The sequence below is a fragment of the Balaenoptera musculus genome, chromosome 4 (genome assembly GCF_009873245.2).
Source record: "Balaenoptera musculus isolate JJ_BM4_2016_0621 chromosome 4, mBalMus1.pri.v3, whole genome shotgun sequence".
NCBI classification, from domain to species: domain Eukaryota; kingdom Metazoa; phylum Chordata; class Mammalia; order Artiodactyla; family Balaenopteridae; genus Balaenoptera; species Balaenoptera musculus.
In genome coordinates, this window is record NC_045788.1 from 35287108 (window position 1) to 35311316 (window position 24209).

The following is a 24209-nucleotide window of genomic DNA, read 5'->3' on the forward strand; positions in this document are numbered from 1 at the left end:
TCTTAAAAGAGCAAAAGCTTTCGGTGTGGTTTGAATCCCTTAGCTAGACGATAGACTAGGAGGAGTAAGAAGGCCAGCGTGAGGGTCCTGCCTCCCTCTCTGTTCTAACGTCCGGGTAAAGCTGGGCAAGCCACAGATCCTGCTTCTGACCTCTGCATCTGCTGTTCCCTCCGCCTGGAACAACCTCCCCCAGATATGAGCATGGCTAACCTCGCCTCTTTCCAGTCTTTGCTCACGTGTTACCTTCTCTGTGAGACCTTTCCTGGCCATCCCATCTAAAACGTCAACAGACCCTTTACACACACACTTTCCACACGTCTTCCCTCCCTTTTTCCCTTTAGCACTTACCACTGCCTAGTACACTAGACGTTACTTATTGTCTATCCTCCCTTCTCCCACCAATGCAGAGACTCCACGAAGGCAAAGATTTTTGTCTGTTTTGTTCATTGATATATGCCCCAACACCTACAGCATGTTGGTGCATCTGCAACAGGAGTTCCTCCATAAAAATCTTTTGAATGTGCCAATGAATCTTGCATAAGCCCCATGACAGCTAGCATTCCAGTGTTCACAAATGCTAAGCTGAAAATCTTTATTTATTGCAATAATTCAGATATAACTTATAAATCTAACCACATTCTGTTAACTTAAAACTGAGGTTAAGAACTTCCTCTAAGGTAATTATTGGTTTCATACAAACTATGCACAGTACATCCACCTTTGCAGAAATATGATGAGACACTCGATTTAGATCAGACAATTTACATTCAACACTCAGATAAGGCATTTGAGCCCTCTGCTGACAACAGAACTAGAAATTGACCGATTATGGGATAACACTTTGGCTTTCTAAATACAGCACTGCCTTTTCTCAGAAGAGCTCAAAAATAGACCAAAAAAAGATTTGAAAAAGATGAGTAAAAACCTTATATATTTCCACTAGAATGTTGATTTCTTTATATATTTTCTCTCTTAAAGTCTAACAGAGAGACACTTGTAAAACGTTACAGGTAAGGCGCTCTCCATTTTCACTTAGGCCCAAATCAAAGAATCCAAATGAAAGATCATGGCTATCTTTATGGAATCACATTCTAAACTCTCGACCTATATGTGTTCCTACACATCAACCAAGAGACTTTGAAGATTGAGAGGAACCCAGCTGGATATTTTCACAGGTGAATTTATTGGTTTGTTTCCATAAAACTATAGCTAATTCTCTTTTATAATTATAGATATTTAACTTAGAAAGTTAGAAGGCTCACTGACATCAGAAGAAATTTTATATTACTGGGTGGATTTAGAAACTAGAATAACTTGGGTTTTACTCAGAGCAATAAATGACTATTGTGATAGTATCAATAGCTAAATTCCCACCACTCATTTTCACTAAAAACTACATTCCCTAAACACATAACTTAGTCAAGACTCTCTGCTCCTTGCTTCTAAAGGATAGACTACTCTGAGGCTGGCAACCAAGAGTTTTGGGAAACAAGAGGCAAAGATATTGAAATTCAGAGACAAAAATCTGGCTTATAAAATAAAGCTTAAAGAAAGAACGAAATTACCTATAATCGCAAGTAATTAATTACAAAAATAGCAATTAGCTGGAAGAGCAAAAAAGAAACTAAAATATTAACTGTATTTTCACTTATGTAAATCTCTTGAGATTAATTTTCTGTAACCATAGCCCTATTAGTGGTATTTAATTGAGCTAATAAAAACTATTAAAAGGCAATAGATTAATACAGATGGTAATTTTTCCTTTTCACTTCAAGGCTGAGTCTTCTCCACTACATCCATTCTAAAATGCATTAAAGCCAAGAAAGAACTATCTACTGAGACTTCACTTGTCATTAAGCTCTTGCCCTCTTTGAAAATAATACCAGCTCTCTTTAATACCTATAGGAAGCCATCACAGTTACTATTATTTCAAAGAGAGTAGACTTTTTTTAATGATGTAGTAATTGAATTCAGGGCAATAATGTAAATTAGCAGATTTTATACAATATTTCTCTTTTTTTAGAGGGTAGAATAATTGTCCAGACATCTAGAGGAATACTACTTTTCTGTAGAAATGAAATTGTAAACCTTACAACAAATTAACATGAGCAGGTGCTACTCTCAGATTGTCATATATTCCTGGAAATCACGTGAGTTGTAGAAGGTGGGGGAAGTCAAGAAGCCCTAGTCCCCCATAGTGATGCGGGGTGGGGGAGGTCTTTAAGCCTTACCTTTCTCCCAGGTTTGCATTTCCATTGGATTACCTGGCTAAATGGTGATTTTCTACAAAGGCAACTCCTTGATCTAGGACAGAGGTCTGAAGCACCATGCAGTTGGCAAACTATTCTATGCCATTTTATCTGAAATGTGGCAAATTTAAGATTTAGCCAAGAGACCCATGTCTGGAAGAGCTTGGAAATCTTCTGGTCCAAGGTACATTCTCTTAGGGAGGGGATGAGCATTCTAGAGAAGCGTACACACTTGCAGCTGGGTTCTGCGAGCCAGCCTTGACAGGCAGCCTGGTGGGGCTTAAAGCCCATTTATGTCATCAGACAGTGAAATTTCCAACCGCAATTTGAGTTTTGACCAAGCTGTAATAGGAGGGAATTTGTCCCTGGAGAGAGGGTCAGATGGGTTAATCACTAACATTCCTTCCAACTCTAGGACACAAGAATCCTTGACTCACTCACTCAATAAACATTTGGGAGTCTTTGTGTCAGCACACAAAGTAATTTTCAATAAATATCCTTTTTACACTACAGCCACCATATCTGTGAAGATTCCAACACAGCAGCAATTTTTTCTGTAGCACACAGAGGGTAAAAATTATGGCCAAGCTTGTAACTCACATAATGGAGCTTGAACTTGCACTCATCTTCAATTTCATCTGCACTGTCTTCATCGGAAACTTCCCCTTCCTCTGCATCATCTCCAAGGTGATAAGGTAACTTCTTGCCCTGAAATGAAACAAAACACTCAATTTAAAGATGAAAATTCAGCAGGATAGGGGTATGGGAATTAAGAGGTACAAACTACTATGTATAAAGTAAGCTACAAGGATATATTGTACGGCACAGGGAAATACAGCAATTATTTTATAATAACTTTAAATTGAGTCTAATCTATAAAAGTATTGAATCACTATGTTATACACCTGGAACTAATATAATATTGTAAGTCAACTATACTTCAGTTAAAAAATAAAATAGGAAATGAAAAATGAAAATTCACAATAGCCAAAAGGTGGAAATAACCCAGTGTCTACCAACAGATGAATGGATAAACAAAACGTGGTATACGCATACACTGAAATGTTATTCAGCTTTTGAAAGTAAGGAAATTCTGACTCATGTTACAACATGGATGAACCTTGAGGACATTAGGCTAAAGGAAATAAGCCAGTCACAAAAGACAACTGTTGTATGATTCCACTTATATAAGGTACCCAGAGCAGCCAAATTCATAGAGACAGGAAGTGAAACAGTGGTATCCAGGGGCTGGAGGAAATGGGTGGTGGGGAAGATGGGAGCTGTTTAATGAGTATGAAGTTTTGGTTTTGCAAGAAAAGAGTTCTGTACATGGCAATGTGAATGTACTTGACACAGCGGAACTGTACACTTAAAAATGGTTAAGATGGTGGGTAAGTTTTATGTTGTGTGTATTTTACCACAATTAAAAACAATTTTTAAAAATTGAAAAATGAAAATAGACTGTCATACTGAGTGAAGTTAAGTCAGACAAAGAGAAATACTGTATGATATCGATGCAGAATCTAAAAAGAAATGATACAAATGAACTTATTTATAAAACAGAAACATCTCATAGACTTAGAGAACAAACTTATGGTTACGGGGAGCGGGGGAAGAGATAGTTAGGGAGTGTAGGACTGACGTGTACACACTAATATATTTAAAATGGATAACCAACAAGGACCTACTGTATAGCACAGGGAACTCTGCTCATATTATGTAACAACCTAAATGGGAAAAGAATTTGAAAAAGAATAGGTACATGTATATGTATAACTGAATCACTCTGCTGTACACCTGAAACTATCACAACATTGTTAATCAACTATTCTCCAGTATAAAGTAAAAAGTTTAAAAAAAAAAATGAAAATAAAATTTGTTATCCCCTTGCCAATCATTACTTCAGACTGACTTGAAGGCAGATCGCTTGAATTAGGGGCAAAACAAAGGGAGAAGAGACTTTCAAGAAAAGGCAGTTTTATTACTTCCAATTAAATACAATTAATTAGGGATACTATATTTACAAGTAAAAATCAGACCAGGCTTCTGTTCGAGAATATGTGACTCGTCATAAACAGGCATCACCCAATCCCATGTCCTTAGAACAGCTTGTTCTCCTGAGCAGGTTAAACGCGCCCTTCTCTCCTGCTGGCTGTGTCCTCTGCACTGACCAGACCTGCTTTTATGGACAATGCAATGACACTCCTGACCAGCCAGAACATGCCCCTCGCAACCACTCACCAACACACTTTAGGAATCAGGGGCTTTTGGACAACAAGGGGGGATTCTTATAACAAAATGGTAGAAAGCCCAAGTTATAGAATTATACGCACATTATGATCTCAATGATATATAAAAACTCAGGGAAAAAAATCTGGCAAGAAATATGGCCCATTATTAGGAGTACGAATCTCTGGGTAACAGCATTATGGGTGATAGTTATTTTCTCCTTTTCTACATTTCCCAATTTATATTCAGAAAAAGTAAAAGTAAAAAAAAAAAGCAGAAGGCATGGCCCAGGGGCCTGATAAGGGCTTCTAGGACAGCTAACCATCTGTATCAGTAAAAGCATCTTACTTGTAAGCAGAAAGGAATATTAATAGGAAATTGAATCACTCCCGGAATCTTGGGGGGCAGAGGGGGCAGAACCAGACTCTGTGGCTAAGGGACCAAGGTCACTGTGGTAGACAGCCTCTAAAATACCCCCAATGGTTCCTACCTCTTGGTATTCATGTACTTCTATAATGCCTTCCCCTTGAGTGTGGGCTGGACCTAGTGACCCCGTTGAATGAATGGAATACAGCAAAAGCATAAAGATGGGGGAAATTCTTTAAACGTGGAAGGATGTTCATATGCTTGGCAGCCAAAAGTAATGATAAATATCTAAATATCATCCCAGACTACTACCCAGGCTGACCTTCTCTAAACTAGAGCTCCAGTGACTTCTGTTATATATTCCTGCTCTTCACACCGTGACTGGCCCGCCTTCAGCACTCTGGATCTTCCCCTCATCCACTTCTCCTCCCTCCACAAGGCCACCAGAACAGTCAGATTTTCAGAGAACTCTCCCTCCCAGTTTCCTGCATCTTCCCTGATACCCAAAGCTCTTGACCTAAAGGGCTTGGCAAAGAGATAGATTCAAAGCTGGTTAAATCATTTATGTAATGAAAACAAAATCTATATTAAGAATCCAAACTCTTAGAATTTGAATACTTAAATATTTTCTTCAACTTACAAAAGGATGGTTATAGGTTTAAAAAGGTGGTATTTAATTTGCCTTCATACCCCTATGTAATATATTTCTTATTTGTATGTGCTATCTGCAAAGTGAAAACTACATTCTTTTCCACAGGAATATATATAGCTATAGATATATAAATGTGGCACTAAGCTTCAAATCCCCTTTACTTAAATGTGGCAGTAGGTGGGGAAGCAAGGAGAGAAAGTTGCCATCTAGAGTATTCACAAGGCGCCCTCACTTTCAGTCCTTTCAAAATCCCATTAAAAGACATCAGGGCCATATCTTCTGCCAGCTTTTTCCACATTCCTGGTCTTTGAAAGATACTTTATACAGGCAGATAGGAAGAAAAGCAACACCACAGAAGATTGTTTCTTAACACCTCTTATGAAGTGTTACGCCTGAGGAAAATTATAGAATAAACTTAGGTAGAATTTTATGAACTTAACAGTGGTCCAGTGTAAACAAAGAATGACCTAGGAGTCCCCTTCAGATATACATACTATTTCATGCAGGAGTCACACTCAAGAATTAGATTAATTCCTCCATGGTACATGGAAATATTTCTAGAGACTGGAACCATAGCCATCTCTTAGCTTTTAGCTGCATGGCCCCAGGACAGCGGTAACTGCTCTATGACACATCTGTAAAAGTAAAATGCTTGGACCAGATAAGTTTTCTTTCAGTAATGAGTCTATGGAAAATTACTAAGTTCGTTATTATTTTTGTTCAAAAGCAAATTTTTGTTTAATTTTTAGGAGATACATACACACAAAGTTGGCCCTCTGTACCCAAGGGTTGGTTGAATCCACAGATGTGAAGAGCCAACTGTACTAGGCCATTTCATATGAGGGGCTTGAGCATTGTGGATTTGGAACCAATCCTGTGGGTACTGAGGGACTAGTGTGTGTGTGTATACACACACGGTTGGAAAGTTTGTGTGTCACGGTTATAATAATAAACAACTTGTCCATCTCCAAAGTGGTAAGTAGCCATTCAAATGCTGCCTTTTGGATCACAGACTGCTCTGATGCTAAAGGAACTTAGGAAAATCAGTTCCCTTTTTGTTGCTTCAAATGGGAGTGTGTTGGTCCAGAGATCTAAGAAATCTCCTTAAAGTCTGGAGAAGGTTACTACTAGCAAATGGACTGCAGCTGCTTTGAAATACCCACAGCCCACATTGCTGCCACTCCTTCCAACGAGTGCCTCAGGTCTTCTGGCTTCAATTCATCCTGGTGCCCATTAGCCCTAGGACAGTCTATGCCCAATGATCCAAAGCTCAGTTATGCAGAAGGGATTCAATGAGTTCATATCAAATATTCCTTAAGTTCCACTGTCCAAATGAGAAGTATTTCAATCAGATGGACTCATTCTGCATTTAACCTTCTGACGCTTGGCTAAAGACCATTTGGGAACATGGAAACATTTACAAGGCTATAAAGCTGACACTGAGCTTTCTAACCTAGCAATCAGTTTTCACCACAAGAGACTGCGTTAGCAAGACGTCAGGAAAATTGACCTTAACGTTATTTCTCGCATTATATAATTGGAGCTTTTATTCAAAATGCTTTCACACGTACAAATGCCCAATGACACCCCTTTGATGGATTCAGCCTATAACTCTCATTTAACTGATAGAAAAACAGGTTTTGACCCATTCTAAAGATGAATACTTTCCATCTTTCCCATTTGCTGTCCTCTCTTAAAGCCCCAGTTAAAGTCTTGCTATGAAATTACACTATCTGACTTTCCGGTGCCTCCTCTGTGATATTTGGTTTTTGTACACACCCTTTTTAAGTAAAATATAACCCCATTTGATCATTAATACTCTACTGCTTTTCCTTAGGTTTTTAGTCTCAAAACAATACAACTATCCAAGATGCTTTTAGTCCAAACACACAAAATTAACTGCAATTAAATAAAATCACATCAGCAATCTGAGAACACAAGGAGCTGTCTTTCTGGCTATTCCTTGCATTAATAATATTCATTTCAGATAGTAAGTTTTCTCCCTCAGAAGATCTGTTTATGAAATGCCATTCTATTCACCTACTGCTCCTCCGCATACACACGAATCCTATGGGGCACTGTGTCTGAACGTGTGCTCTACTTTGAAGCAAGCTCTTCTCACTTACATAACCAAGGCTGACCAACCGTGAAGACTTTTTTTGACAGACAGTTATTAGAGCTTGAAATGGCAGAGAAGAATCTGAAAGAAATGCTTTTGGATACGGACACATGTAATCCAGGGCTCCCGTACACAGACCCCTCTCCAGCGTCAACTACTACAGACTAAAATATTCAGTATTTGGTTTACAGTATTGAGGTTCTCACTTCATAAAAACAAATCCCAGCATACGTGGTCAGTCAGTAACAAGCTTTTTCTGAAGGTATGACTATAAATAAATTGGAACAAGGTGCATGCACAAATCTAGACAACCCTTCATATATTGACTATTATTCTCTTGATAAACCAGTTTTCAGTCCTTAAGGGAGGGAGGGCTTAGCAGGTCATTAGTGCCTTTTATTGCATTCCTGAGGTAATTACCTTCACTAGGATTTTGCCTTTCAAACTTTGAGGGCTTGGAAGCTGCTTGGTCTCTCCTGCGTCTACAGATGACAGGTCGAGTTTGTCTCGGAATATTCCTTTCAGGTACTGAGCAATTTTCCTTTGCTGCTGGACACTGCAGTGATTCTCAATAGACAGTATGACCGGGAACCTGAGAGAACAGCAGCACATTGTAAAGGTGTCGAATACAGCAACTCACAGGGACTTTTGAAAATTATTCTGTATTCATTATGTTCTTACAAGCCTAGTGACAGTATTTGTGAGAGAGGTGATAATTAAAATGCTTCTAAAATGAAAAAGATGAGAGATGCATTAAAAAAAATAACAAACTCCTCTGGCCAAATATATTTTACCAGGCATAAAGGGTGAACAAAATACCAATCCATATGAGATGACTTAGTCTAATATTTTGTAGCTCTATCTCTCCCTCAAACACACATGCACACACACAGTACATATATTTTGTCTCTTTTACAAGGAAAAATAAAAGAGAAAAATTTGAGAGATAAGAAACCTAAAGAAAGAAAACTCATAAGGTAATTTTGTATTATTTATTCAAAAGTCTAGAAACATCTAGGAGACTATCATTAAATGAAGATATTTACTCTAAAAATATATATTCAACACACAGCTTGAAAATTACTATTAAGGATAAAATAACACAATGGAATTTTGTGTTTTATAGCGTCCTGTGTCAGGCATTTCAAAATCATTTGTATAGAATTACACACTAGTCTTTACTTTCAGAAAGGAAAAAAAAAGTCAAGCATTCACTCTCCTCCAGCACTCAGGGTTCTGTGCAGAGAGCGTGAGACCCCAGTGGAGCGATTAGTACAGACAGCCTTAGGAACCAGCAACGATTCCACGACCTTACTCCTCTTCTGACTTTGTTTTTTCCTCAGAAAAACAAATTCAGGCTTATTTTCATTTTTTTTCTAGTTTCCATCACATATCTTCTGAAGTACTAGGCAATATATTTTTTTCTGGAATAGTCACACCAATATTTAACTTGCCTAATACGTCTATATGGAGAAAAAAATTTATTTATGTGCTTGTATGAGAAGCACAAACTCCACAATACAGGCTGTGACCTCCTGAAATTACATTCTATCCTCATTAGTAAACCTGATGCCAGAGGTAATACGAGAGATGAACCTTTGTGACTGAGGTCGGTTTGGTTACCGGACTATAATCTGTTTGCTCCTGTGTCCTCACATGGGTTTTACCCCAGAGTGTTAGAAAGAGAGAAAAACAGCAGACTAGTAACCTTGAGTTGTCTGCACAGTCACATCAGGGAGTTCTAGCAATGGATTTTTAAATTATCAATCTGTTTATAAAAAGGCTATCAGTGTCTAATGATTCTTGGTGTATGAAGCAGTGCTTCTCGACAGGGGCTGGGGCAACTGTGTGGCACCCTTCCAAAGGGATATTTGTCAATGTCTGAAGACATTTTTGGTGGTCACAATGTTGGGGATGGGGGTTGCTACTGGTGTTTAGTGAGTAGAAGTCACGAATTTGCTCACCATCCTGCAATGCACAAGACAGTTCCCCATCACAAAGAATTATCTGATCCAAAATGTCAATAGTGCCAAGGTTGAGAAACCCTGGTGTAAAGATGCAACTAAGGACTTCCTTGGTGGTCCAGTGGTTAAGACACTGCCCTTCCACTCAGGGGGCATGGGTTCAATCCCTGGTCAGGGAAGTTCCGCGTGCGGTGTGTTGAGGCCAAAAAAAAACCACACATGAAACAAAACAAAACATTTTCAGTTTGGGACTTCCCTGGCAGTCCAGTGGTTAAGACTCTGCGCGTCCACTGTAAGGGGGTGCGAGTTCAATCCCTGGTTGGGGAACTAAGATCCCACATGCTGGGCGGCACGGCCGGAAAAAAAAAAAAAAGATGCAACTAGAACTTAAAGCTGCACTTTTAAAATGTGCTAAACAAGCTTATTAACTGTTTTAATTTGAAGTGCTTTTCTCCTAAGGATCCCCAGACTTTAAGTAAGCATAGTCAAGTCACCAGAGGGTCCTCCGAAGTACATAGACAGGAGGTCTTCTCAATGCCCTACTTCACATGTTGGAAAATAACGGCAAATCACTTCATCAACTTGGCTAAGATTAGTAGCAATCAGGGTAAAAATACCCATCAGAATTTAGTACTCGGATTCTTCCATGTGGAAGACACCACAAACCAAACCTGCTATGCAGCAAGTGTCTCTCATCAGAACAGCACTTTAACTTCATATTTAATAAATGAGAAGACGAAATGTTAGAAATTTTAAAGGCTACTAATGTCTATAAAATTAATTTCATGCAATTGTAATTTTAATTTGCCTCTTTTAATGCAAAAATCATTTCTTGAATGTCTGGTATATTGCAGGCACTGGCTAGGCAATAAAGAATGAATAAGGGGGAGTTCCCTGGTGGCCTCGCGGTTAGGATCCTGGGCTTTCACTGCTGGGGCCCGGGTTCAGTGCCTGGTTGGGGAACTGAGATCCTGTAAGACGCACATAGCAGCCAAAAAAAAGGGGGTGGGGAATAAAGTTTTATTTTTAATTTCTTTTAAAAATGAATGAATAAGACATAGCCACATATTTTCAAGGAGTTCATGGTCCTAACTACTTAAAAGGAGCCAAGTCACCAACAATTGCAAGAAGGTGCTGTATGATATGATAGAAATATGTTGAGTGCTAAGGACAGCGAAAAGCAGCATTTAAATCAGTTGTAGTATTGGTAAGTTTGCCAGAGCGACAACGCCTATGCAGTCTTCTAGGATGAGCAAGAATTGGGCAGGTGGAATAATGGAGATGAGTGTTTCAGACAGAGAGAACGGCACAGGTGAGGGTAGGGTCTGTGAAAGCACTGAGATCCCTAGGGACTCCGCAAGACAGTCAGTGACGGCAGAAGCCCAAGTCTCTGTGGAGCAACAGTGGGAGACAACACTGGAAGAGCAGGAAGAGGCCAGGCCTTGAAGGGCACGGAAGGCATGACCATGTACAACAGGGAGTCTTTGAAGGACTTCAAGAATCACAACATCAGCTTATATTTTCAGAAAGGAACATACTACACCAGCGTGGAGGAGAAACCAAAGGGAAATGAAAATGAAGAGGAGGCAATGGAGTCAAAAGATAATGTAGCAAGTAGAACTGAAAAGATTGGCTGAATCGAGAGTGGACTCCCAGTTTCTAGGTAAAGCCATTGGTAAACAGTGCTAGCCTCCTTACTAGAAGGAAATGGAGCAAGGGGACGTTTGGCGGAAGGAAAGGCTGAGTTCAGTTTGGGGTGGCGGCCCCGTGCTGGTAGGAGTCTTATCCTCGCTCAGTGTTGAGGTTCCCCAAACCTATCATAGTGTGCCTGGCTTAGAGTGGGCGCCTTTAAATATCTAAGTAAACGTCTGCATAAATAATGAAATTTGTTAATTTTCAGGTACCTATGGGATACTCAGATGAATTTGTAGTAAGAATTTTTCAATATATCTCTGAAACTTAGGGAAAACATTCTGGATATATAATGGGCAAATAACCAAAAAGTAGACCAAGGACAACAACTTAGGAAATAGTGACCATTAAAGGAGTGAGGAAACGGACGAGAAGACCGTAGGCTAAAGAAAGAGGTCGAGAAGCAATGGCAGCAATAGAGGAGAGAATGCTATAATAGAGGCCCCCCAAAAGCAAGTATTAAGGAGAAAATTATCACCATTATCAAATGCCAAGGAGGGGTCAAGCAACATAAGGACCCCAGGCATTTCAGTATACATAGGACATCCAGCAAATCTGGAAACCAAGATATTATTATTTTACTGTACTGCAATATAATCCCAATAAGCTATTTATTATGTATAGTAACCTGTGTTTCTAAACTTTATAGACACTCTGTACACCCTGGCTTTAGAAATTTTACTCTTTGTAAGAACATGCTTCGAGGAGGCAACATCTTAAGAGAGAATGGGGTAAGGAATAAAGGGAGCACAAGAAAGTATGTACATGCGGCCCTTGTTTGTTCGGTGTTTTGTTGGGAAGGAAGGAGAGAACCAGGGCAGGAGAAAGTGAGACGTAGACTCCAAGGAAGTGTGTGGCTTGGTGGCCGTGTTACATCAGGCAGTGGTCCATGTCCCAGCTGAGCCTGGCTCCCAGCTGCTGCTCTACTTACTCGTTCTTCACAAAGGCATGCTTGTTGATGGTCTCCACAACATCCCTGAAGAGGATCTTTGAAGTGAGCGTGTAACCGTGGTGTACGACCGGCTCTCCGTCGGGGCCATCCCAACAGTCAACTGCCAAAAACAGAATGTCACATCAACAAGCCAAAGTTTCTGGTGTGTCCTGATAGTTCTGGAAATAGCAGACAAGTATTAAGTTTATTGTTTGAGCTTACACGTATTATGATCATGACAAAGATGTCAGACCAAAATGAGTGTTCTGGCATATTTATCAGAATAAGGAACTAGAGATTATAAATGATTTACTGCAAGTGCTTATAGTTAACAAAGAGGTCATATACATAAGCAGCTTAGCATTTACCAAGAACTCTCATTAGAAACTGATCTAAATCCAATCGAGTATGCCTGAGCATAGTGATATTTCTTAACAGGTTGTTTCTCTAATTTTACTTCTTCTTATTCAGTTTACTATAGTCTTTTAATGTTTCAATGACCCTCTCAAATCAGTAACCAGGTTTTTCATCATTGTCCTCCTAAACTCATTATGTTTCCATTAGATTTATTTCTATTTGATTAATTCGACAGTAGTTCTAAAATAGCATTGACTTCTTAACTTCGAATCTTCAGGCCCTGCTAAGATTTATGTGAACATGGACAAATGATTTAATAATTTAAAGTATTGCTTCCCCATCCATAAAAGGAAAACTAAGAACAGGACTTGAATCATAAGTTTGAGTGATTTATAAGTACATGAAAAGTTGATTATAAACCTGCATGGCACACAGTAATCATTATTGTTATTGATACTATTGATACTGTTACGTGTATGGACAACCTCGCTGACCCGCAGCTGGAGAAAGACCACAGCTTCCTCACCATCCTCCCCAACTTAGAGTTTGCCTTCTCTTGCTTTATACCTTGCCACCGGACTAATTTCTCAAAACACTGCTTTCTCCATGTCACTACTTTGCTCAAAAGCCTACTCAGTGCATAACATAGCATCCAACACATAGTATGTACTCAGTAGGTCTATGTTAAATTTATTAATAAACAACCTATAGCAGCTCCTGCTTGCTTAACACCAAGGTCCCTATCTCTGGTGCTAGAGACTGGCTAGCCATTCAACTAAGCCTATTTTCTCTCTCGCCCTAGCTCACAGGTAGACTACAGTTCCCAGCCTTCCCTTGCAGTAGGACATGGCCATTGAAATGTGGGCAGAAATGATGTGCACCACTTCCAGGTCTGCTTTATGAAACCCTGCCCTCACAGTTATCCATGCCCTCTCTTCTGCTGTGAGTTTGGAAGTCATGTGCTGAAGATGGCACAGACACAGAAGGAAAGAGCCTGTACCCCTAAATCACTGCTTGAAAGAGTCACCCATTAAGAACAGCTATTTTGGACTTCACATAAGAAATAAACTTCAGTTGTTTTAGGGCACAGAGATTTAGGCTTAACTGTTAAAGAAACTAGTTAATTAATATCTTAGCTCCTGTTTGACAAGTCAAACTTATTTTCTCCTACTTCCAGCCTCATAGACTTATTCTTCCAGTTAGGCAAGCTTCCTCACATACGATCCTACTTCCATGCCTTTGCTTCTTTCATTTAAGGTCAACTGAAGTGCCCTCTTTCACTTTGCTTATCTCAGTCTCAACCAAGGGTCAAATCCTTGATTAAGGATTTAGATCCTAAACCAGGATCCCCCATAGAATTTTGCCAGCTCTCCTGCCATTGCCCTTCCTTATGACAGGGGGTCACAAATTCAAATACCAACAAGAACCTAGCAGGTCACATAAATAAATGTAGCAGCCCAACAGGAAATGTGTGTCTAAATGAGGTAACTATTTCTCACTCTCAGTCAATCATTCCTAAGTAGGAATAAGGACCCAGTTACCAGATTTGAGAAAAGTCAAAGGTCTCTTTCCTCTCTCTTTCTGTCTCTCTTTCTAGATAGATGAGAGTTGGTGGGGGGGGAGGCGGTTCTGTTCCCTAACTAATACAGTTACATATATCAATTAAATACTGCCTATTAAAATATCCTTGGGGGGGAAAAATGGAAAAAGGAAAAGGAGAAAGTACTTTCAAGGTTAAAACCATAGGACTACTGGAAACAAAGTTTAAGAACAAATATTTTGGGATGCTATCATACAGTGTTACACTGTTCCTTTGGGCCTGTAAATGAGGTCAAACATATAAAGGCATCTTCTCGGAAGAGAGGCTCCATCCCTCTTTTGACATGTGCTTGACATTCTTTAATTTGTCTTTGGATATAAGTGTGAAAAGAATAAACAGATGTTTCAAAAGTATGTAACTTAAACAATATACCCCAATTTATATCCCATTTTGGAAGAAAAAGGGCATAGGAGGGTTTCTCATAAATGAGCTAATACATTTTCAGAAAGAATGCAAAGTAGACGAGGCAATGCCACAGCTGACTTGATGATCATGTACACATAAAAATATCTCTTCATATGAAACTACTTTGGTAATGAAAGAAGGAGCCCTTTTGCTAACATTTATAACACAGGCAGAATATGCATAGTTGAGGATGGTTCGCCTAACGTTCACTTTTTAGGTCTATTTAATCACTTGTCTGTTAAATGAGGATAGCAACATCCCCAAATGGTGCTGCCATCTGAACGCGTGGCATCCATAGCCAAGTTCAAATGGCCATGAAGAGCTCCTGTAAGAGCTAGTGCTATGATGAGAATGTTGGCAAAGTAGAAATCCTCTAACCAATTTCCTAGCCACAAAATAGCCAGGCCCATTTTTTCAATCAGACCACATGTTAGAAGCCCCCGAAAGCACCCTGACAAACAGCTGGTCAGATCTGAAGGCCAGCTGAGAGACTAACATGACAGCTTTTCATAGTGGAACTCAAAATGTTTCACCCTGATAGTGCTTCCAGAGATAACAGGAAAAGTTGCAAACCGATTACAACAACAATACGTCAGTTCCATAATGAAAGTGAAAATCCCCTGGACAGAACATCCATATTTATAAAGCAACTAGGGCTGAAAATCAAGGGAAATGAAAGGCCGTGTAAAAAATGTCATCAATCTGATTTGCTGGCAAACCCACTTCACCAACAAAAGACTTATTCGTCTTCCCCAAGACACCATATATATCCTGACCGAGGACATTGTTGCAGCTGAACTAATGGAGATGGAAAACACAGTATTATCAAAATAGAAGGTTGAAAGTGGAGAGATTCTTCAGGCCACAATACCATGAAAAAACTGTCCAGAATCATCACTCTCCATCTCTAAGAACTATACTTGGCAAAAGCTGCTTCAGAAAATTATCTGTGGGACCTGAAATTTTTAATCCATGACCTGCTGCATTCTATAAATCAGGTTCTTTAACTCCTAGCTACAGCTGTTTAAGAATAAAAACAACTTCATCCAGAAGTAAGGTAGATAAAGCACCACTGGGTGTATATAGATTGGTGCCTCCAGGTCCAAGCTTGAAGTGTAAACTAAGATCTTCAAATTACAGGGCTGACAGAAATTGTCAGGAGAGCATGAAAAATCATGTTATCAAGTTCTAAAGTCTTCAGGAACATCTAGATATTTAGATGCCAAGCCTAATCACAAGTCAAGCAAATGCCTCCTGCTAAAGCCAACCTCCTCTCTGTGCTGTGTATTGTGCTTCCTAGTCTTCCTTATGTGACCTGATGGTCCTTATTTGATCCCCCCCTTGGGCTGGTCATGTCATTCAATGCTTGTTCTTCCAAAAACCCCAAAGGCTTCCTGGAGAAGCAAAGTGGGGGAGTCAGACAACTTGGGTTCAAATACCAGCTTCCAAGCTTCCTAGCTATGGGACCTTGAGCCACCAACCCTACCCCAAGTTGGGGTGCCTTCTTAAGGAGATTATTCCATCTTCCTTAGTGTTGTAAGAATTAAAGAAGAATGTATGGAAAGCACTTAACCAGAACCTAGCCCACAAAAGGGGATGAAATCATGGTGGTTTCCCTGTTCCTTCCTAGTATATTCTAAGCCAAGGTGACAACCATAGTTTCAGACAGGAAATAGAGCAAGTACAAAGCTGACCAAGTCTCTTAGATAAACACAGTATAATGCTTCTTCTCAACAAAACCTTCCAGAAATAGCAGCTTGACTTTCACTGTCTAGTCACAGATTATTCCAATAGTGAAAACTTCAAGCCAAACAACAGAGGAGAAATTTGCTGATGCAGGCTTGGCAAGGGAGATATTTGAGAGATTGCACATCCTTTGAAATTATATCCAAGCTGTGCATCTTCTCAGTTTGTGTGAATGTCTGGAGCAAGCAACACCTTTTACACAAGGAGGGCAAAGATCAATAGCTTCTATTACTTTGGTGACTGGCAAAGAGGAAGAAAGAAGGTACAAGGGAAGGCCCATGTTCAATGTCATCTGCTGCACACAATTTCCAAAAGCTAATTTTTAAATTAAAAGATCCCTGAAAAAGCTAAAACTAAAAATTATTTGTGCCTTACTATAAATTATCTTAATCAGATAACTTTCCTTCTTAATAGCCCAAGGAATGCCAGAGAAATAGAAGATCTGATTCAGTAAGGAGTTGATCATTAGAACATGGTTAAGCTTGGGTAAGACACTGATTTTGGACAGAGAAATCAAAAAAGAAATGATTGGGCACCTGAAAGACCTGAAAAGCAAAGCAAACAGTACAGGGCAAAGAAGTAACAAAATCGCAAAACTGCCTGGAGTTGACTTTCACTTCATGGAGTCACCAGAAGTCATTTTCCACATTTGGCCTCCAAGAAAATGTCACCATTTAAAATGATAGGCAACCATTACTCTGAAGCCAATAAGGGTGTGTGACCTGGCATCTCTATGCATGACAGACTTGTAAAACTGCTTGAGTGCTGAGTGAACAAATGGTTGAATAATGGCTGAGAACAGAATGTCACCTCAAGACCTTTTGTTGCTCGAAAGGTTTTCCTTTATGCTCATATTTTATAAGCATCTTCATTATCTAGTTGCTTAAGCTACTCAATTATCAGTCACTATTGTCAGTAGGTGTTCTCTGCATCTACTGCAAAAATGCCATGTCTTAAATCATACTCTTCCAGAGGGCTAAATTTGTAGTGGTCCTAATGGTTGTGTATGCAGATAGTTTTTAATACCTGTCCATTTTAAAAATATGTCAATTTGCCTTTATAACATTACTACTACTATTACTGTAACATTACATATGCTACTTTTGTAGCAGAAAATTCTTTAAGCCAGAAACTATCTGACAAAGAAGAGCTCCTCTACTCACCAGTATTATCTCACTGCCCTACTGCTTTATTCATCTCCCTACACTATTCCACCACCCCAAGAACAACTTGCTACCTACTGCTGACTCCCGTATGCTCCCACCAAAAAGCAATTCCCCTTTGCTCCATGGAATCTCCATTCCAGTGTAAACAAACCCCCTTTCACCATCAGACTCTCTAACAAACCCCCTTTCATCATCAGACTCTCTGGAATTCTTCCTCAACCTCCTTATCTTGGTTAACAACCAGTTTACCTGGGAGGATACTACTTCCTTTCTCCAGATGCTTTTTTTGTATAAATCACAAAATGAGTATGTTACTTTTAAACAATTGTTGTTCTACATTCATTTAAAAAATCCCCCCACTTTTAAACCTCACTTTATCCATCTCTACCTTCCTGATGTCTTCCAAGTGCCTTTTCCGTAGCATTCTTCTTCTACTTAAGTATGTGGTTTACAGTTTTTAATATCCAATTTTTGATCTTTTAATTTTTTAGCTTTGAATCTCCCTGTCAGCATCCTTTGACTTAAAAGTCCATGTGGGCAATCTACCCAATCGCTTAACCTTGACCTCAATGCCAACAGCTCCTTGCTTCACTCAATCATGCTCACCCACCACACGCCCTGCATATAGTCATCACCTCAACTATATCCAAAATCCCACCTTGTGATAATAATTCTCTGTTCTTGTTTATTGTATGTGTGATGCCAACATTCTCAGTATTTCTGTTTCTTTGAGTCTTCTAGTCTCTTAACCTCATTTTGTGGCCCCTTCATTTCCTTTCCTAGTTCATGGACCTACTGTCACTTACTTAAAAGAGCTCTCATCAACATTTTGAGATATTTTATACGACCTAGAAATCCAGAGGCTTGGATCAATTCTAGAATCTGTCTTCACTGCTCCTATACCTAGTCTGTTGGGAATGGGGTGGGGGGGCAGTCTGAGCATGCAGATTTTGTATAACAAAAAGACTGTTTTGTTAAAGACTGTTTTTGAAATTAGCTAGGCCTTCCCCAATTTATCTTGTCAACTCCTTTCTCATTATTTGCTGATCTTTTTAAGACCCCATCCCCCAGCCAACCTCCACCCACTCTACACTTAGTGGATGGTGTTCTCTCCTACTATCCTGAGAAAAGAGAGGGTATCAGGCATGAACCATTTTAAAATTTCTTGTCCCCTACCCCATCTAAAAACAAAATGAATGAATCCTCATTTTCCCCTCTTCCAAGTCTCAAAACCTCCCCAACCCTGTATCAAGTCTTCCCCTAATGCAGAAAAAATGCCAAGTGATTAACTCACAGCAGATTAGCTACCTGACCTTCCCACTGGAAGGCCACCAAAACTATATAGCAAAAGACACTAATAACCTCCCAGCTGTCAAATGCAACCAGACTGGACACTTAGTCTTTATTTTACTTTTCTATTGCATGGGACATTTTTGACCATTTCATCCCTTAGGTCCAAGTGACTGCTTTGTGTTGGTTGTCTTCGTCAGTTCCCCTTGTTCTTTCTGCTTCGAAAGGTTGGATTGCATAAGTCCTCAGGCCTTGTTCTCTTTGCCACTCCTCTAAGTGATCTTGTCCACTGTGATGTACATTTACACATGAAGGTCTCTGTAAGTGATCTTGTACACTAACACACAGAAAACTTGGAATTGTGGAATCTTTATCTTTTCTGAATCCTTCTGTTGAGTTCACATATTGTTATTTAATTGACTGATAAAAATGTCCACGTAAATATTACAAAGTCACTATAAACTCAACTGATGGAAATCTGAACTCATTAATGCTCTTCCTCTCAGTCCCCACAGTAGGTGATGGCACCATCATTCATTCCAGCTCTCCCCTTCAAGCCTTACATCCTTTACTTTACTCACCAGGTCCTGTAAGTTTACTTCTTTAATATCCGTATAAGCATCTCTCTCACCTAGTCTAAGCTTTTATGATCCTTCCTTTGAATCATTTCAATAGCCTTCCCACCATTCTCCTTGCTCTAGTTTCACCTTCCTTCCCCCACCACAAACATACATCTTAAAGAAAAATTATCTTCCTACACTGCTCCCAAGCAATCTTTCTAAACTGCAAGTCTGACCATATCACTCTAGGTATTAAAACAATCCACTGGACCCTCGTTACCAAAAGCTAAAGTTGAAATTCCTTATCACAGCACTCAGAGCCCTTTATCGCTGACCCAAGTCTACCTTCCCAGGCTAACTGATTTCTCATCGTATTTTACGTCACCCCTCACTTTCTGTATCACCTCTCAACCACGTTTGATTCAACTGGTGGAATTCTCACACCATACTATGATTTTTACCGTCCACCCCTTCTAATGACTGTGAGCGCCTTAAAGATAGAAACCACATCTTACATCTGTGTCCTCACCCCCAGGAACCTCCTAGAAATTTAATAAGTGTTGGCTGATTGATAGACCATGAAGTATCTTAAAAATAAATATTTATCCTGAACCATTTTTACCACTGTTTAATCAAAAAAAAAAATCTTTCTAGGAAAAACTTTCACATTCATCACAATTTTTCAGCACCTGAAGGTGTGCCTCCCAAATGCTAGTACACATCTCTCTCCCTGTTTGAAGTGTCAGGAGGAACCAGAGAGGATTATGAGTTAAGAATGACTTTACAGTGAGTGGGAAAATAGTTCTGATTAGCATGAGTGCATTTTTTTAGGTCTCCATTATTTACGCTAGACGTGCCTGACTAAAGCACGTGGGTGCCCACACACACTCGCGCTCAAAGCACGCACCTTCCACGCAGCGACAGCCCTCCTGCAGCACCCGTGCGTACATGTCCACTTTGGACTGAGACAGGAGCTGGTCCCCGGTCAGGTATGTATTGTGGGAGGAAGCGATGTAGTAGTGGCACAGGGGCTGGTCCATGTCCTGGTACACTTCATGGTGCAGTGGGTTAAATATGTCACAAGCAGGACTACGCATGAAGTTCGTGAAGCCTTTGGAAATGAGAGAGAGTGAAGTACTATAGCTTTGAAGCATATATACTTAACTGACTCTAACAAGGACAAAAGAGATCAAAGTTTGTTCATACTGATTACCTCATTTACCTTCAGGACAGCCTTTGCAGGGAATACCGGGGCAATGGGAGATGTGCTTCAGATCAAATAGACAGTGTCAAAAACTGAAATATGACTTTGGGGAGTAGCAGTTTAAATATAACCTACAGAAAAACAGACTTTTTAAGAGTTTTGATTGAGGGAGGGAGGGGGCTGATTGCAAAGCTCTTCAGTAACTGCTGAACTCAAGCTATGATTATTCAGTGTGACCTAATGGGTGGCTCATGCAGTGTTCAAGCCATATTTATCCTAAGTGATATACTGATCAACAGCAACCTGATAGGTTATTAAGTTGATTTGAAAAATAGTATTGTCAGTGCCATAGCTGAGGTAACAGGTCAGAAGTCAGGCATAGCTTAAAATCAGGGTATGATTATTTGACTATGAAACTGGTTTGGCAAGATGCTACTAATGGCTAGCACATTTGAGAAATGTGAAAAAGTATTTCAAGATTATGTAGAAAACCCCATCAGTTTTTCAAAAACATAGTGCCTGGGTAAGAGAGGCATTCATTAACATATTAACAGACATGTGAATGTCCTACAAGTACCTACATGGAATGATTATTAGGGTAAATTATTTCAAGTCTTCAAGAATCCTGTGGTAAAACTACCGGTAAATATCCTCTGAAACTCTGGAGAATTTCTTTATGCTCATCTTTATGGCCATAACTTAGAAATCAGGTTTAACTCCATCTTTTAAGGCCTCAGCAAAGAAAAGATTCATTTATTGGTAAAGAAAGGTCCAAATTAGTTCATCTTCTTTGGTTGTTTTTAAAATAGCTTTTAATTATATAAATATTAAATAATTTCTCTTCGTTTTAATTAGCCTCTATCCCTGGAAGTAAACATACAGTATCATACCCCCTTGTCCACACTGAGCCTGTTTGGGGGAATAGGAGGCCAACAATCAAAATTGGTAAGATAAGCCATGGTATCATATGCTCTTGCAGGAAGTGGGATGCCCCAGTAGTTTTTTTTATTAAGATTATCTATTCTGCCTGGGACCTGTTCTCTTTTGGAGAGCAGCCTACAAATTTCTTTCCCTACATATTTTAAATACATATGACTTATAGATACATGTAGCTATATTCATGCCATATCATTTATACGTAATATCCTAGGAGCTAGATTCTGAATATATAACTGTGGGCAAGTTACTTAATTTCTTTTTTCTTTTTTTTTTTAAATTTATTCATTCATTCATTTATTTTTGGCTGCATTGGGTCCTCATCACTGAGTACAGGCCCTCTCTAGTTGCACAGAGTGGGGGCCACTCCTCATTGTGGTGTGCAGGCAGCCTCTCCCGTTGTGGAGCACGGGCTCCAGGTGCACGGGCCCCAGCAGTTGTGGCACGCGGGTTCAGTAGCCGTGGCACAAGGGCCTAGCCGCTCCATTGCATGTGGGATCCCCCGGACCAGGGCTCCAACCCGTGACCCCTGCATTGGCAGGTGGATTCTCAACCACTGCACCACCAGGGAAGTCCCAAATTACTTAATTTCTTTAAGCCTCACTTTCCTCAATTATAAAATGAGATAGTCATAATAACAAAATTTGTGGTTCCTACAACCTCTCTACCACTACCAACTAGGGAAAACAAATTAGTTGCCAACATTTAAAAACAAAAAAAACAAAAAAACATGTTTACATATTTTAGGGCCAAATTTCCCTTCATGAGATTATCTGGTTGAGACTATTTCTAAAAATTAACCATTTGAGAAAAGTCAAAATATTTCTTGGCATCTATCATACATAGTGGCATCAAGTTGACTTGCTTGGAGTAGAAAATGCTACTGTCCTTGCAAAAGTAAAAGAAACAGCAAAATCATGGCATCTGTTTTGTAGGAAAATATGTGTGTCATGGGTTTTATTTGAATCATCTGTAATTCCAAGGTTATCTCCCTATTTCTTTTCCTAAAAATTTTGCGAGAATGTAACTTAGCAAACTGAACTGAGAAATGAGAAATTAAGGATATTGGTTATTTTACCTTCTATGCCAAGGACATTTTTTGCCTTATTTTCTTCAGAAACTTCAAATTTTCTTATGACGTCAATACAATAGTCTGTTGTCACATTCGTCATCTAAACAAAACAGAACAATAGTACAGTACCTGCAATTTCATGAGATATGTTCCTCTATGCTAAAAGGGCATACTGATTTTTTTAAGCATTTGTGATACAGTGCAAAATGGTTAAATGAGCCATATTTGAGGTTACTAGTGTCATAACTACTTAACCTTTGGAAAATGATCATGATCTCAGTATTCCTTATACCTTTCAGATTTAATCAGGGAAAACAGTCCTTCAACTACTAGACAAATGTTCTCTATGAAGCAACAAGATTAATAAAACCAAGTCAATAATCAGTGCAAATGCATTGCCAACTATCCACTCACTGTAAGCTAGTAGTTATCTGCAAAAGTAATGCTTTCTACACAAACACTGAGGTTTGCTAATGATAAATTGTATGCAAAAAGAAAATGACTCTCTACCAAAGAAGCGTATTCTAGGTAAATCCACCTGTGTGTTTATAGCTACAGATCCTTCAACCGATTCATGAGAGCAGTCTGCCATGGTGACTCAAGAACACAAAGGTTAGCAAAAGAAAATAAAAATAAAAAGGTAGGTGAGAATTCTGGAGTGAGAATGCTTGTATTCAAATCAGCTGGCTCATATTATTAACAGTGTGATCTTAAATAAGTCACTCACCTTCTCTGTGGCTACCTTATAAGGTAGTTGTGGGGATTAAATTGATTAATATTTGTAAGAAAAATGTATGGTACCAAAAAAGCAGTATATGCTAACATTACTGAGTTAGTCTCAAGTTTGCTGCATGTACATTTCATGCTTAGTATCACTGGGAAAAGCAAACTCTTTGAGAATAATTTCTTTAATACTAATAAAGGATGCAATATTTTTATCAAAAATCCATTCAGCCCCACAATCTCACAATGGTATTTAAATATACTAACAAGCACCAGAGAGCAGACAGCAGAAGCAAGAAGAACTAAAATCTTGCAGCCTGTGGAACGAAAACCACATTCACAGAAAGATAGACAAAATGAAAAGGCACAGGACTATGTACCAGATGAAGGAACAAGATAAAACCCCAGAAAAAACAACTAAATGAAGTGGAGATAGGTAACCTTCCAGAAAAAGAATTCAGAATAATGATAGTGAAGATGATCCAGGACACTGGAAAAAGAATTGAGGCAAAGATCGAAAAGATGCAAGAAATGTTTAACAAAGACCTAGAAGAATTAAAGAACACCTAGAAGAAGAACAAACAAATAGAGATGAACACTACAATAACTGAAATGAAAAATAGAAGGTATTTCTACTTTTTTTTTTTTTTTTTGATTCTAGAAGGAATCAATAGCAGAATAACTGAGGCAGAAAACGGGTAAGTGACCTGGAAGACAGAATGGCAGAATTCACTGCCACGGAAAACAATAAAGAAAAATGAATGAAAAGAAATGAAGACAGCCTAAGAGACCTCTGGGACAACATTAAATGCACCAACATTCACATTATAGTGGTCCCAGAAGGAGAAGAGAGAGAGAAAGAACCTACAGAAAATATTTGAAGTGATTATAGTTGAAAACTTCCCTAGCATGGGAAAGGAAAGAGCCACCCAAGTCCAGGAAGCACAG

At 39.2% G+C, this 24209-nt stretch overlaps 1 protein-coding gene across 2 annotated transcripts in view; it reads right to left on the minus strand.

The window, feature by feature from the left end:
- PLCH1 (phospholipase C eta 1) overlaps nucleotides 1–24209 on the minus strand; it is a 235018-nt gene that overhangs the window by 49625 nt on the left and 161184 nt on the right. For both annotated transcript variants that reach the window (XM_036851808.1, XM_036851807.1), the window contains 5 exons: nucleotides 22545–22638; nucleotides 20234–20437; nucleotides 12203–12323; nucleotides 8036–8207; nucleotides 2850–2957 (listed from right to left, as the gene is read on the minus strand). In XM_036851808.1, coding sequence (XP_036707703.1) covers nucleotides 2850–2957; nucleotides 8036–8207; nucleotides 12203–12323; nucleotides 20234–20437; nucleotides 22545–22638 — 699 coding nt within the window. The remainder of the gene's footprint in view (nucleotides 1–2849; nucleotides 2958–8035; nucleotides 8208–12202; nucleotides 12324–20233; nucleotides 20438–22544; nucleotides 22639–24209) is intronic.